General features: G+C 44.6%; 1 protein-coding gene across 1 annotated transcript in view; it reads right to left on the minus strand.

The window, feature by feature from the left end:
- The window catches only part of LZTR1 (leucine zipper like post translational regulator 1), a 35,671-nt gene that overhangs the window by 3,487 nt on the left and 16,367 nt on the right, over window positions 1-15,817 (minus strand). The window contains exons 10-19 of the mRNA XM_082296317.1: window positions 11,276-11,386; window positions 9,993-10,085; window positions 8,998-9,093; window positions 7,756-7,939; window positions 5,769-5,938; window positions 3,830-3,986; window positions 2,397-2,523; window positions 1,166-1,315; window positions 850-955; window positions 71-151 (exon numbers count right to left, since the gene is read on the minus strand). Coding sequence (XP_082152443.1) covers window positions 71-151; window positions 850-955; window positions 1,166-1,315; window positions 2,397-2,523; window positions 3,830-3,986; window positions 5,769-5,938; window positions 7,756-7,939; window positions 8,998-9,093; window positions 9,993-10,085; window positions 11,276-11,386 — 1,275 coding nt within the window. The remainder of the gene's footprint in view (window positions 1-70; window positions 152-849; window positions 956-1,165; window positions 1,316-2,396; window positions 2,524-3,829; window positions 3,987-5,768; window positions 5,939-7,755; window positions 7,940-8,997; window positions 9,094-9,992; window positions 10,086-11,275; window positions 11,387-15,817) is intronic.

The following is a 15,817-nucleotide window of genomic DNA, read 5'->3' on the forward strand; positions in this document are numbered from 1 at the left end:
AACATGTCTTTAACCAAGGCAGTGACAGAGGACAGCAGCTCTCAAAAGCCACAGAAAAGATGCAACCAACCTTGGTGAACTGGTGAACGATGATGTGCAGACAGTGCCTCTTCATGTCCAGGGCCTGGGTCTTATCAGCTGCCTCTAAAATCTAGAGCAGGAGCAAAAATGTGATTTCCCTTCTGCACAGCTCAGATGCACAAACAGTCCTGACCCAGAGCAGGTAACTCCTCTTAGCTAGGGAACATCTCCATTTTGCATTACAAACTGCATCTTTTCTGAACTACTCAAAAATAAGCCTTGGATTTAAAATGTATGGAGTCCTCAAGAGCTAATCAGCAGGAATTGCTTCTGCTCATGCTGCAGATGTTCAGGCTGCCTGCCTGGAAGCTGGCATTGACACTGGGAGCTTTCTTACCACACAATATCTTTTGTTAGCTCAAACCCCACTGCCAGATCCTGTCAGCATCACTGATAAAACAAGACTAATGTCTATCACCTGCAGACCATCATTTGCCCTGGAACAAATGTCTGCCAAAAAGGGTTTACAGTTGAGTGCTGAGCACGTGGTCATCTAAAAAAGACCTTTAGAAACAGTTCTGTAACAGGGGATGAGAGTTCAGGAGAAGCCAGGTGAGCAGCACCTGCTGAACCCTGCAGCACAGGAACACAAGCAACACAGTACCAGGTAAGGAACAATGCTGTTGAAGGCTGGGCTCCCACACAAGTCATCACACTGCCACTGGAAGGGTCTGGGCAGTCTCAGTGACCTGGCACTGGGGGTACCCACTTGACCAGACCCCTTGGCTTTCCTCTAAGTGACTAATTAAAGTGCTTGGGGACAATTACCTGGAGCACATTCTCCACTGTGACATTCATTTCCAGGTTCTGCTTACAGTAGGCTTGGAGTCTGTTGTTGGAGAAGCCATAGTAGTAAGGTGCTGCAAAGAGGTATCTGTTCATCCCATTGAGGAATAAACCAGAAAGAGCAGGTGAGAGCACTGATGGCAAACAAATCCATGCGAGGAGTGGAAGTGCAGAGCCTGCTGGTGCCCCCTGAGAGAACATCCTCCCAGTCTGTGCCAGGCAATCCAAAGCAAAAGGAAGGTGACCTGCTGGACATGCACTGAGACAGATCCTTCAATTCCTTCGAATTTAAGGATACAGGGAGTCTTCAGGAGGCATGTTCACTTCTCCGTAATAGATGTATCTAAGCATGGACTCGAATGCTTGCTTGCTGGGAACCATTTCACCTATAGAAATGTTCACTTGCCCATCTTCTGGCATGAAGGAACGGAACATGGCTTCAAAGTAACTGGAAAGGGAAATAAAACTGATGTAACACAGTCTGCAGACAGATGGTTTAACCCAGTATTGTTCAAAGGCTGCTATTCAGAACTGGAGCTTCCAAAGCAACAAATTCAGGTGACAACCTGGGCAAAAACACTGCTCATTTATTTTTTTCATATATGTCTGCCAGTGAAAACTCCAAATATAATCCCCCTAATTACCATCAGAACTACCTGAAATTCGTCTGTTTCTTGAAAATTAGGACACATGGTGCTTTGATTTTTTCTCTAATTTGCATAAGACCCAGTAGAGAGCTTAAAGCATTATGAATTTCCTCGGTATCTACAGGCTGCCAATCATCAGGGCTGTTTTAAGAGCTGTGAAATGCTTCTGGTAAAATACCACAGTAACTAATACTGAATATTGTTACTGGGTCTGCAAAAAAAAACCTGGGACAATATTTGAAATAGAAATTTTATGTGAACACTTAATGTTTGGTGGAACATAAGGTGCAGGTCCATAGAACACACAAGTGCAGGACAAATCCACTTCACCCACGTCCTGAGGAGGGAGAACAGTCCCACCTTCAGCAGGGTGGACTCCTTTCTCTGCATAAAGCATGGGAACACTCTAGTCTCTGGCAGGCACTATTTTTTTAATGCTTATTCATAACCAATCTTAAATATCAGAAAGTGAGAAAGAAATTCAAGTTCCACATGATACAATACGAACTGTTCACTGTCAAAGGCTCCTTCTGACCTCAGTGGACATCTGCTGCTTTCCACTTCACTGAAACCACCTTATGTTTTCCACCCTTTTTCCCTTCCTGTGATTTTATCGATGCTTTGTCTTGCAGTGCAGCTTCTCACACACCCTCTGGAGAATCTCTGCAGTTCTAATTTCCTATCTTTCCCTGCTGGGTATCAAATGGAAAAAAATTTAATCACTACTGCTTAAAGGCTTATTACACTCATTGAGCAAAGCTGCATCTTAACACTTCATGCAGATTTAAGTTCCTCCCTGTCTTCTAAACCAAGCCAGCTGAGCACAGGCTGCCCAGCACTGCACTGTCCTTCACACACTGTCTTGTCAGGAACAGGGCTCACCTGGAGCGAGCTGCCAGGATGGCTTTGTGGGCTGGCCGTGGGTGCCCATCTAGGAGCAGGATGATATCACAGAATTCAGTCCCAGCTCCTTCCAGGTAAGCCTTCATGTCCTGAATTAAGGATGTTCCTGAAATCAAACATAATGAAATAAAGACATGATAGTTCCAGGTAACCAGGTGCTATCGAACTAATACATGGCCAAGCCAGAGCTCCAGCCCCTCTTTCCTTTGGGACTCGCAGCATGAATTTGAGTGAAGTCCTTCCTCCTAATTGTGGAGCAAAATGAGCTTCATCCTTCCCCACCACAACTCATTCCCTGCTGCCCATCCCAGAACCAAACCTGTCAGCTCTGTTTTCTGCCACTGACAGCAAACTCCAGCTCTGGCCACACTGACAGGTGCTCTCTGCAGATATGAAAGCTGATTTTTCCCTTCCATTTTCACTATTTCCAACCACAAGGAATATAAAATTTTGTGTATTAATGAAAAATCTTTCCCAAATCAGCAACAAAGGCTTCTTTTATCCAATATTTTAATCAACCTTTGTAAATACACAACTGACAAATGGAGCACATCCAAGTCTGCTGCAAACTCACTCATATTTTCAAAGTTCATCTTTTGGTTTTTAGTGTTTGGGTCTCTCACATCATTCCAGCTCTGGATACACAACTGGCCGAGCCACCCTCCCAGCCAGTGCACCTCTCCTCCCTGGGAAAAATGCCAGCCAAGGCCTTTCTACTTGACCTTCCAGGACTAGCTTCCTTCTCTTTCTCTCCAGTTCCCAATCATTTTTGTGCAGCATTCCACACCAACACTGCCAATGCCTCTGAACTTTGTGACCTTAGAAAATCTCATTATTACATTCCTTGTGTTGTGTGTCAGGGTGTTAAAATGTTGAGTAAGACTAGTCCCAAATCAGCCCTTGATGAATTCCATGATAAAACTGTAAATCACATATTTCTCTTCCCCTCCCCTCATCCTGTTCCTTTCATACATGCACACAGAGCAGTGCCTTATTCACAAGATCTTCCTCCGTCCTCCTGCTCCTCCTTGGTGAACACCTTCAAGCAGGCTGGTTCCCTGCTCAGCTCTGTCACCCTTCAGCCACTTGAGTGACTGTCCACTGCCTTTTATTGGATCATTCTTTACACCCTTCTGCTCCTTCTCTCATCTCTCTGAACAGGCTCAAGATGGTTTATTGCAAGAACATGACGATGTTTCCCATGTACTTTGATGGGACACCATTCTGATTGAAACTCACTGGGAAAAGAACTGCTGTGCTCTGTCTCTGTCTGGGAGAGAGCCTGAGCAATTATCCCAGCTGGGAACTGGTGGGCTGCAGAGGGCTGCTTCCCAGATATCTTCCCAGGCTAAACAAACCATTAGCAATGCCAAAGCAGCACAAGGAATTACTCCATAAAGCAGGAAGGTTACCAATGTCGAGCGGCTGGTCAGAGTGTGTTCGGACAGGAGGCTGCTGCTTTCTCCGGACAATCTCCACAATGAGGGATGAAGAAAGATGCTCAAACTCCTTCATCATTATGACTTGATTAAAATGGGATTCCTTCACCACAAAGTTCAGGCAATGTTCCTTAAAAATACACCAATATTAATTAAAAAATTCATGGTTGAAGTCATCTTACAGCGTCCCATAAATGTTACACGTTACATATGCCACCAGCCATCCTTTCCTTTGAACCTCCACATGGATCCTGCAGCTGGAACTATCAAACAATGATATCATTATCCTTCCTAAATGACCATTTAGGCTCCTACTTGAACAGGAAATTCAGTACAATTCTAAGCATCTAGAAAAATTTGACTAGAAATACTGACAAGGAAGAGATTAACTGCCCATTGAGCTGCTCCAAAGCTTTCTAATACAGGAATCTCAGGAGATATTGAAACTTCACAGAGATAATGAAGATGGTTGCTACCTCATAGTAACTCTTAACATAATTAGATACCAAAAGTTAATTAAAAGGGTGAAGAGATCTTAACTCTTGACACTCTCCATCAAGGGTCCAAAGAGCTTGCAGGACTCCTTGTGTGGGTTTTGCCTGAACCTTTTCCGTAAACACAGCAAACAGTTCAAGAGCTCTGGAAGGCTCTTGTGTGATAAACTTCTTACAAAAATCAGTGTGGTGAAAAGGTGACAAATGAACCAGATCTAATGCTAAACAGTTTGAGACAAAAAAAGGGCACTTCATTTCTCAGTATGAACCAAGGCTTTCCCTCAGGACATTTTAATAAGCAATAAATGCAATCTATACCCGCTCACTATAAAGTGGGTACAAGTTCACCCAAAGAATCATTACTACTGTCTGCTTCCTGCCAGTTTATTTCACCTGGGAGCCAAAGGTATCTGTCAGGACTCACCTGTGAAATGTTTTAAACAATGACTGGGATGCCACAAAGAGCAGCTTTCTACAGAGGACCCACCCATGAGGACTAACGAGCACCTGAGCAGACAGGATGCCAGCTCAGGGTGATCCTGCCCGACTGGAGCCTTGTGCAAGAGCCCCTGTCACCCCAGAGGTGGCCAGGGCAGGTGGGGGCACCAGATCCACCAATGCTTGAGCTTCTGGGCAGCTGATGGCACCATGGTGCCATGCACCAAAGGCTGTGCTGGCATTTACATACTTGCTGCTGACCCTGCTGCTGTCTTCCTGAGGTCTTTCCTCTCCAAAGTGATGGTGCATACTGGTTTCTCCAGCCTCACTGTGCTTGCAGCCACCAGCAACAGGTCACTGGTGTGCACAGGCTGAACATCATCAGCAGGTACTGCATGGTCCTGCTCTGGCTCTTGGACTGGGGGCAGGAGCTGCTTCCCTGCAGGTTCAGCAGAACTGGCTCCAGGCACTGCACTGGCATCAGCACGGCCAGCACCTCTTGGGCTGCAGCTGGGGGTCAACCCTACCCTGATTGTCACCAAACACCCAAAAGCCCCCCACCCACCACAGAGACAGAGAACCACTGGCACATTTTGTTTTTCAGCGCAAAGGCCTGAGAACAGAGTTTAGTTTTTCCATCTGTCCAGGTGAAAGAACCTATCTGCAGTGTCAGTGTATGTAACACAGCAAGACCAGGCAATGCACTGGTTCCATCTTGCTGCAGCAAGAGTGAACTGATGAAGAGCCAAAGTCACTCTGCCCTTGACATTCTACAAAGCAGATATGCAAAAATATCGAGCACTTATTGAAAAAAGCCTACATAATATCACAAGCCACTGCAGGACAACCCATGCTAAATATACTCAAGCAACTGTAATTAAAGGAGTGGTGCATTTGCAAAAGCTCAGCCAAACATTAATTACATAAATTTTATTTTTAAAACTTTCTTATCAGTTACTTTGTATGCAGAATGTGATTACCTTTAGCTGATCCAGCTGAAGCTTGTTAGCATTCTCACATACAATGAGCACGTTCTGCAGATCTACAGATGCTTCAATATACTGAAGGCAGAGCTGTTCCAGCCGAGAGAGCTTGAAGTTTAAGGCCAGTTTGTACACATCCATAATGAGTAACACATCCTGAACATGACCTGGAATTGCAAGAGGGAAAACTGCTGGATAGCTCACAGAACAAAGAGAGGAACCCTTCTAAAAGTATTTTTTATATCAACCAGAGCAATCGGAATCGTAGAACAGGCAGTGACTGGAGTATTTTTATGGAGAAAAAAATTCCATTCCTGGTTAGACAAAATCTGAATCAATACTAGAAAAGGAGGCTCAAATTTGAAGCATGCAAAAGCCACTCCAAAGTATTTTTTAGACAAAGATTTTGTGACAATCTGGATCACAATTTTTTTAAACCCTCCAAAAAAAAGTGAAGTCTTTAAAATCCCTGACAAGCTCTGGAGCTTGCAGCCTAATTTCTCAGAGTGCCCAGCTGCCAACAGCCCTGCCAGAGTCCTTGGGTTTTACACAGTATTAACAATCAGCTCCCTGATTGTGACAGACCCTTATGAAGGCACTCTGTGCTTTCACTCTGTGCTTCAGCCTGCACAGACCCACAGGTGGTCTACAAGGGCTGAAGTGAGAGAGGGGCAGAGGGGACTCTTGCAGGCCACTGCAATGGGGCTACTGGGACACCAGCTCAAGGAATAATCCCCCATGGCCTTTGCTTTCCTCACAGAAGAGCTCTGCCCATCTGCTCTAACTACTTTTTAATAGAGAAAAGCCCTCTTGCATGTCACGTGCCTTCCCCGTGTCTAATTGGAAAATCCCATTTGATGAGCATGCCCAATTCCATTAGCTCAGCCTCTGGATGGCTCCCCAGGGTGCTGCTCTCAGAACTGAGAGGAGCAGCTAGGAATACAAATGGGCAGGGCAAGGGCCCATGGAGGATCCCAGCAGAAAGGGGAGCACAAGGGAGACCCTCTCATGGGCTGGAGGAAGAGGTGCAGCCTGCCTGGGAAGCCTGTAACAATGGGAAGAGCTCAGGGGTCCAAGCCTTCCCTTGGCCTGAGCCTGTCCCAAGGCGAGGGTACCGAGGATCAGAGAACGGCTGGGAGCAGGATCTGGCAACGTCACCAGAATCTTGGGAGCAGCTCCCTCACCCCCATTCAGTGGGATCATTCTCAGCCTCCTCACAGGGAAAGCCTTGACACAAATGGACACATATCACTTTTTTTCTGAGAACTACCTTTGCAGAAAGGGCTGAAGCAAAGTTCAGTGCTAGGGCAGCTGTACCTCACTGTACTTCACTGTGCCCCGTGGCTGCAGCTTCCCCAGCCACAGCAGCTGGAGTTCCTTGCTGTATCCAGCCTCACTCCCATCACCCCACAGCCCTCACCACTCACACAGCCAGGAGTTGGATTCCCTGTGTGGGAGCTGCAAGATCTCTGGCTATTACTTCCCTGCCCACAAGTGTTTTTAACTCAGAGAACTTCAATGAATGCATCAAATGGATTTTTCCTTTCTTGAGGCATTCGTTCAGACTGGATTTTTAACAGGTGATAAATACTGGCTTGCACACCTTTCTGTGTGGGCACAGTTTAAAATGGATCAAAAACAATATCAGAAAAAGGAAATAAGCCAAGCCAGGAATTAGATACATGGTCCTTCCAAGTAGGATGCTGTGATGTTCAAAACACCACAATATTTTTTGTTTGTTTGGGAGTTTTTACACCTTTTGGAATGATCAAGAACTTGTTCTTCCTTGATATTTGAAAAGAATTAGGAAAAAAAAAGCATGGTTAGTACACTCTGATAAAAATCTGCTTTTTGTTTAATCTCAGGTTAGTAATTAAGTGCTCAGAATAGGACTGATCACTTGCAAATGCTTGATCCTGCTGTTTCAAAGCACGTTTGTCCCCCTCCCCTCCCTGAGCCAGTGCTACTTCACCTGCTGCCCTACCTTTGCGGGGATACTTTATCTTATCCGTGTACAGGAACTGCATGAGCACCTCAAAGGGCTGGGCCTCGGCCTCGCGGATGGGCACTTCCAGCAGCGGCTGCAGTCGGCCCAGCTTGACGTTCCCTCCAATCCCATCCTTCTGGCATGTGGTGTGTCCCTCCTCTTCAATGTCTTGCTTTGATTTCTAATGAAACAGAAAAACCACCCAAACATGGCACAAGGCTGTGCCAGTGCACACAAGTTACCACCAAACCAGAGGATCCTTCTCCTTACTCCACACTCTTCAAGACCCAGGATCTCTTTAGCTTCAGGATTATCTTCAAGATAACAAGGAATTTATTTGTCTTAGACTTATTGTTCCATATCCTGGGACACACATGGATCAGAACACAAGCAAGTTCCTGGATACAGGTCAGAAGCAGGACGTCAGAGCAAGGGAGGGATGAACTGCACTGAACTCATATTCCTGCCCACAGCAGGAACAGCCTCACTCTGTGAAGGAGGGACAGGTGGGAGCAGATTCCACAAACCCTGCCTTGCAAAGGCAGAGCTCAAAGTGCTGCACGAAACTATTTTAAAGCACTCTGTTACCTCAAGTTTCACTATGACAGCCTTTCCCCACAGCCTTTCCAGTGGCAAAACAATTAACTGAGGGGCAGTGAGGCATCCACATCTTACTGCAGGTTGTGTGCTACCACCTCCCCAAAATCCATTAAATGTTTGCTGCTGAAAACCTGGATGTTGTTAAAATTAATAGACAATGATCAGAGGCACCAGACTTTCACCTCTGGAAAAAGTAAAAAAATACAAAGGTTAAGGGAACAGAAGCAGCTGAAACCCTTAGCACTGCCTGCCTTCCCTCTAATCTGTCTGATCTTGTGGGCCATTCCCATGACATAGCTCTTACCTCCCCCATGGGGAAGGGTACACACACCTCTCTGGGGCATTCCACAAGATTAGACCACAGACAGCTACGAGAGCTTCCAAGAACCACACTGTCAAATCCAGCTAACTGGATTAACTCTGGCTCCTCCATGTTACACTCCTGATACACATCCAGTAGCCTTTGTTAATACTAATGATCCTCTTTATTTTACTTGCTCAAGAGCACCTTTGCATCAGACACTGTTCCCATCCTCCAGCTGTCTCAGCAGATACTACTTTTCTCCTGACAACCTTATTCCCAAACCTGGGCAGAATAAGCCTTACCTTGCTACAAGGCTACTTTCCCAAAATACTCACCTGTTTCACCCTCTCCCTGGCCTGCATGATTTTCTTTTTCAGCCACTTGCAGCGAGCGGTGACGATCGCAGTGTGACCTCGGACTCGCTCCTCCTTCTGCCAAAGGTAGAAACCACATTCAACTTTCATCCCCAAATCACGTGCTTGTAGCAGATGGCAGAAGTCACAGAAACCTGGGCTGAACCCCAGGTTACAATACATTTCAAGTTAGACTCAAAGGCAGCTTTACATCTGCTCTGCACATACAGATGAAATTCAACACCTATTTCCCCAAAGGCTAATGGCAAACACCATTTGGGAAAGAGCCTGTGTCATATTCAACGACTGGAAGCTCCCGTGTCACATATATTACTTTTTATTCTTGCATCTGATTTTCTGTTTCATTTTCCCTTTTCAAAATAACACTATGGTTTTGCCATAATTTATTTCGCCTCTTGTTGAGGATCCGTTCTCTGAGCTTTGCAAAGCTTTTTCTAACTTTTTCTTTTTGCAAAAGGAATGCAGGTTAAGTTCAAATATCTCATGTTTATCTTCAGAAAACCTGTTCTCTGTTAAAATTTTTAACTGTTTCCATTACTAGAGAATCATTCCCCTGTACTGCTTTTTCTCATTCTCTTTTGTTTCAGTAATTAAAAATGGCTCTTGAAATGATAATGGGTTTGCAAAACACTGACCTGCCTTCCCAGGAGGCAACTGGGACCTGGGAGTACAGAGGTCGTTAGTACATTTTCATATTGCAACTCTATATAACATGCTTCGATAAATTCAGGCTAAGTCAGTGACCCACAGATCTTCTCAGTTTAAAAGTTTCTTCTCCTTTGCAGCTTTAAAAATTTATCTGGATAAGTGAAACTTACTAAACCAGGCAGACAGTTCACCAGTGATTCATTCCCAGGGTTTCTGGCACAGCCATTGCAGAATTTGCTTTTTCCCAGCAAACACACCACACACACAGTAACACCCCCACTGGCACCTCTCCAATAAATTCTACTCACCTCTCCCAAAACAAACTCCAAGTCACTGAACTGCCTGTTTTCCCACAGCCTTCCATAGTCTTCATGGAGAGTGCATTTAGGGTAACAAGAAAACTAAAAAAAAAACCAACAAAAAAAACCAAAAACCCACAGAAGACAGAATTAATTTCAGTGGCTATATAAACTTCAAATCTCAAATCACTCTGGAGCAGAGGAGCCTGAGGTCAGATCTCCTCAGGGTCTGCAGCTCCCTCACAAGGGGCAGCGGAGGGACAGCTTCAATCTCTGCTCTCTGTGAGCAGGGACAGGACCTAGGGAAGGGCTGGAGCTGTGTCAGGGGAGGGTTCTTTCCCCAGAGGGTGCTGGGCACTGCCCAGGCTCCCCAGGGAATGGGCACAGCCCCAAGGCTGGAGAGCTCCAGGAGCGTTTGGACAGCGCTGCCAGGGATGCCCAGGCTGGGGTTGTTGGGGTGTCTGTGCAGGGCCAGGGGTTGGACTTGATGATCCCTGTGGGTTCCTTCCAGCTCAGGATATTCCTGATTCCGTGACTCTATAACCAAAAGTGCCGAGGTTACATCTAATATCACTGGATTTTCTTATTAACTCAGCCTCAGTGTAGTACATAAAGCAGAATGTAACAAGCATACCAAACACATGCAAGGGCTTCCTCCACAGTGAGGGTAAGGACAGATAACACAGCGTAACATGGAAGAATTGTGTCTCATCACAACTTCCAGATATGAGGATTCAGAGGCTGGGAGTCTCACCTGCTCTCAGGACTTGTCTTGAAGGTGCCATGCAATAAAAATAAACTTGAGTGTAGGTGGGATTTAATCTGGTGTGAGTATCCTGAATTTAAAATATTCAATTCCCGTATTTCTATGGGATGGGAGTGGGAGAGATGCATGGAGATAAAACCTCAATACAAAACACACTGCCCCAGAGCCCTGAACAGGACAGCACTGAAGAGGAACAGCCAATTTTAATGAAATAACATGGCAAATCCCATCTGCTACACTTTCCAATGATTTATCAAAGTTGTCATGATCTCTGTAGGACTTTAGAAGGCACTTGAGGGCTTGACCTTACCAAAATGTCTGTCCAAATAACATTTCTCAAAAGATTTTAAATACACACATTGACCTTTGAAAGCTGAATCTGAAATACAGAGGCTGCCTGTTGGAAAGCCATGGAATAAAAGCCATGGAGCTCATGGTGAGCTAAACCAGACACTCCACAGCCAAAGCCAGAGCCAGGAATCATGTGGAACTGGTGTGGAAGCGAGTATGTTTATCAGCAAATTACCTGGAACCTGTACATCTCTCCACTTCTGATGTTATTGTCCACTGTGCCACCGAAGATGTACATAGCATCTGAGATAACCGCTGCTGCGTGGAAGAGTCTCCCACTGGGTAACTGGGGAAACAAAACAGGGAATAAACAAAAAGAAAAGGACAAAAAAGGCAAGGTAATAAATAAAAGCCTATTCTTCTGCCAAGAAAAAAGACCTGCTATTAACAGATCAACAGTGAAAGAGGAAAATCACAGAATCAAGAATATTTGAGTTGGAAGGAACACACGGGGCTTGTCAAGTCCAGCTCTTGAGTGACTGGCGCGTACAGGGACTGAACCCGTGACCTTGGCATTACGAGCACCGTGCTCTGAGCAAACCGATGCAGCCTGAGGCCACAGACACACACATACACATATACATACACATATACATACATACATACACACACACACACACATACACATATACATACATACATACACACATATACACACATACACATACATACATACACACATATACATACATACACACACACACAAACATACATACACACATACATACACACACATACACACACACACATACACATACACACACACACACCCACACCCACACACCCCCCCATACATACACATCCATACACACACACACACACACACATCCATACACACACACACTTGCATCCTGAGATTGACATTTGCTGTATTTCAGGATTGTTTCCTAGCATGTCCAGAACATACTGTCCAGTCACATTTAAGAACACCCATTCACTGCACCTTCTAATCAGAATGGCACCTACACAGGTGTACGTATCATGGCAGCTACAAAATGTATTATTTACAAAGTTAAACTCAACATAATTTTTCACATAAACTCCACATACATCTTCTAGAAATAAGCAGATTCTGCAATTGTCATCACTGTGCAAACTCAGCTTATTCCAAATGCTGTCAGGAACTTGAAACGTAAATGATCATCTACCTCAGCAGGATTGAGCCCCAGGCCTGTGAGCACCCGCCTTCCCCACAGCTTGAAGGGATGAACCATCTGGCTAAGGCCCCAGGAATGCCCAGTGCAGAACAGGAGCCCAAGGCTGGAGCTGTTGGCAGAGCTGGCACCTTGGAGCCACAGCTCCTGTCTCCATCCTGCCAGCTCCACAGAAAGTAAAGCCCCCCACACTGCAGCTATTTATAGGGCTGAGGGATCACACCATCCCTGAAACACACTCCACCTCGGAGCTGCAGCATCGGGTGATTTTTGAAGAGGGAAGAGTCACTGCAAGCCAAAGCCACCGTGACCCTCCTGCAGAGGACAGACCACAGCATTTTCACTCATTTCTTCTGAGGCTACACAAAGGTGTGTGAACACATCAGCACATATCACTGAGAGCTCACAGAAAGGCTTCAAGTGGTGAAACTTCTTTTTTTCCCCCGAGTTTGATCAGGCTTGTTTTGTCTTCCAGGCTGTAAATCTCATTAAATCTTTGCCTACAAAATAAAAAGCCCTCTGGTATAAGAAATCTTTGCCTCTTGTACATATTTATAGACACCACTCAAGTAAACTCAAACATGAAACAAGATTATGTTTATCTGGAGAGGCAGATTTTCCAGGAAATCATGCTGACTGGCAGCTCCCATTCCCACCAACTCACCCCTCTCACCACAGCATCACACAACAGCCTCATTTAGCCTGTTACTCACCACACTTTCCATGACTTGCTCTTTTCCTCAAACTACGGCTTTTAAGGAGACAACCCCCCAGTCAGTAACTAGGACGTGGGTGTTTTTCTCAGATGTACAAACCACAGACTTGCTCACCTTAAAAGGCACATTTGCCTGTGCCAGTATAACAAACCCTCTGGATTCCTCTGGATAAACAAGATGCCTTCTGTATCCAGCATGTTTCATGGATACTTTATCAAGGGAACTTCAGAGTTTGTTCTAATAAATACTGTGATGGATTATGGAGTAACACTGATCTGTTAGTACATTCCTGCCTGGACCCAGTTCCATACCTCTCTGAAAGAGGAGGAGATTACTGTCAAATATCATCTAGTTTCTATAGCCTCTGCTTGTTCTTAGCAATAATCTCGTTAACTAAATAAGATGTACTGATTGAAATAATCAACCATATTATAATGGGTTAAAAATACATCTGTCACCTTCATCAGCTGGAGCTCCAACCCCATCCCAAGGTAAGTTTGCTTGCCAAGACCCATTCCCACACAGCTAGGCAGGCTGGTGTTAGCTGTACTGTAACATCTTTCTCACAACTAACTGCGACCAAAACCAAGCAAAAAGAACTGTTCTAGCAGAGCTCAAATGCAGCCCACCTGCTTTAGACTTATTCAGGTCATCTTCCAAGTCTCCTTTTTCTTTTTTTAAAATAAATAATACTTTAGCTTTGTTTTTACTTAAAATAATTCTCAAAATTCTCTAGTATTTTGTTTTTAAAAGCTGACACTGAATTTAACAACCACTTTTTTTTCCAATCAAAAAGCCTTACAGCTTTGAAACAACTGGTGCCAGAAAGCAAACATGAACCACCTGAATATTTAACCATGTAAGATGTACTTGCCAGTCACATCATATTCAACTCCAACAATCTCTATGGAACGCTGTAATGATGATTTTTCATTTGTAATGGTTGGTACTGGCCAAGGAACCAAAGCTCTGCACTCACTAATAACTTAAACAATCAAACAACTTCACTTTCTAAATACGCAGACCACATTTTTAAAGAGAGAAATGTAAAACATGGAATGACAGCCTGGAACAGAAAAGGCCATGTCCAGTTCATCAAAACATTGTGCAGCTGAGAGTTTCAGGGTGTTTGTTTTACTGAATCAGAACAGCAGAATTCAGGCCAGCATAAACCCCCACAGGGAGATGACAATGCTGCAATGGTGACATTTTGGTGCCACCCGCATGGGGAACAACGGTCAGCCCTGCCACGACCAAGGATTTGGCCACAGGAACTTTGTTCCAGTAAAAGGAAGGAGAGCTGGGTCCTCAAGAAAATATTCAGGGGGAAAAAATGGTTAACAGAGGTCAGGAGCACAAACAGCTGGAGAGACATGCTGGTCCCCACGTTCCTCATCCACCAATACCAGACACCCAGAACTTGCCCTATCTCGAATTTTTCACTGGGAGACCTCCCAAGCTGCCAAATCCAGCTGCTGAATACACTCACCCCAGGTAGAGTTTATAAGAACAAGCTACAAAATACCACCTACTTTGCTAGCCAGGATGGTCAGAAAGGATGAGAGGAAACGGCTCAAATTGCAGCAGGAGAGGTTTAGGCTGGATATTAGGAAACATTTTCTTATAAAAAGGGTTGTAAGCATTGGCACAGGCTGCTCAGGGCAGTGATAGAGTCACCATCCCTGGAAGTGTTCAAAAGGTGTGTGGCACTTGGAGATATGGATTAGTGGTGAATGTGGCAGTGCTGATCTTGAATGTCTTTTCCAACCCTAATGGTTCTGTAGTTCTACGATTCTAATTTCATCTGCTGGCACAACTCCAGATGGTCCTGTGTGAATCCAAAGGGATTTGTCTTTGTCATTCCTGGTGCATACAGGAATGCTAAAAACCACCAACTAAGAGGTATTGCCAATCTGAACGTATTTGTCAGCTCTAGATCCTGTACTTACCTCTCCATCAATGTGATCTCCTTACTTTATTAACAGTGCCTGACAGAAGAAATTCTAGATTCAATCCTGACACCTCCAGTGATGGGGGCTGGCACCCCTCTCTGAGCTACATTGCCCTGTTTCATCTGTTGGAGTGGTTTCTCTATTTAAGGTTAATGAGATTTGCATCTGAGCATCTTTACAAGCTGGAATCTTTGCTTTCAAAAGCAGATCTCATCAGTCACCTTTGCTTTCCTTTCAGTACACCCTTCCACACTGCTGGAATGACTCAAGCCATCATTTTCAAAATAAAAGTATTTCATAAGTCTTTTTTTCCTCTCATTTCTTATGCTCAGACTCGCACTGTAGCTTGTCTAGACAGCACAAATGGAGTTTGTCCTGTGCTGCTCATCAGGGTTCTCATTTGACTCCCAAAGCTGTACATTAGAGTTGCCTCTCCCTCTGCCAGAGCACCCAGCAATCATTCAAATAGGTGAGATTACAGCCCTGAGCATTAGCTCTGGGCCTGAGCACATATACTTTAAAATAAACTCAGTAATACCTGTGCAAACCCCTTCATAAACTCATTGATTTAAATTTTGACCTCACCAGGAACACATTCAGCTTTGCTTGAAGTCCTTACTAAATTAAGTTGAAGCAATGTAAAGTAAAATTAAATAGTTAAAGAAGTAAAATGAATCATTTCCACTCAGGGGTCAATAGTAGCCTGCTCTATGCAATTTAGAACTTGCACATGCAGAGCCAAGGCTTAAATGGTTCTTGGATTACAGCTTAAGTTAAATAGCTCATGATAAATTGCAAGGGGGGAAAAAAAGGAGCAGAAAAGAAAAGGCATATATGAAGGTGGAATTTCTCTCTCTCCTTGAATAAGTTTGATTTCCATTTTTGAAGTCTTTTT

This window comes from Coloeus monedula (assembly GCF_965178545.1).
Source record: "Coloeus monedula genome assembly, chromosome: 23".
NCBI classification, from domain to species: Eukaryota; Metazoa; Chordata; class Aves; order Passeriformes; family Corvidae; genus Coloeus; species Coloeus monedula.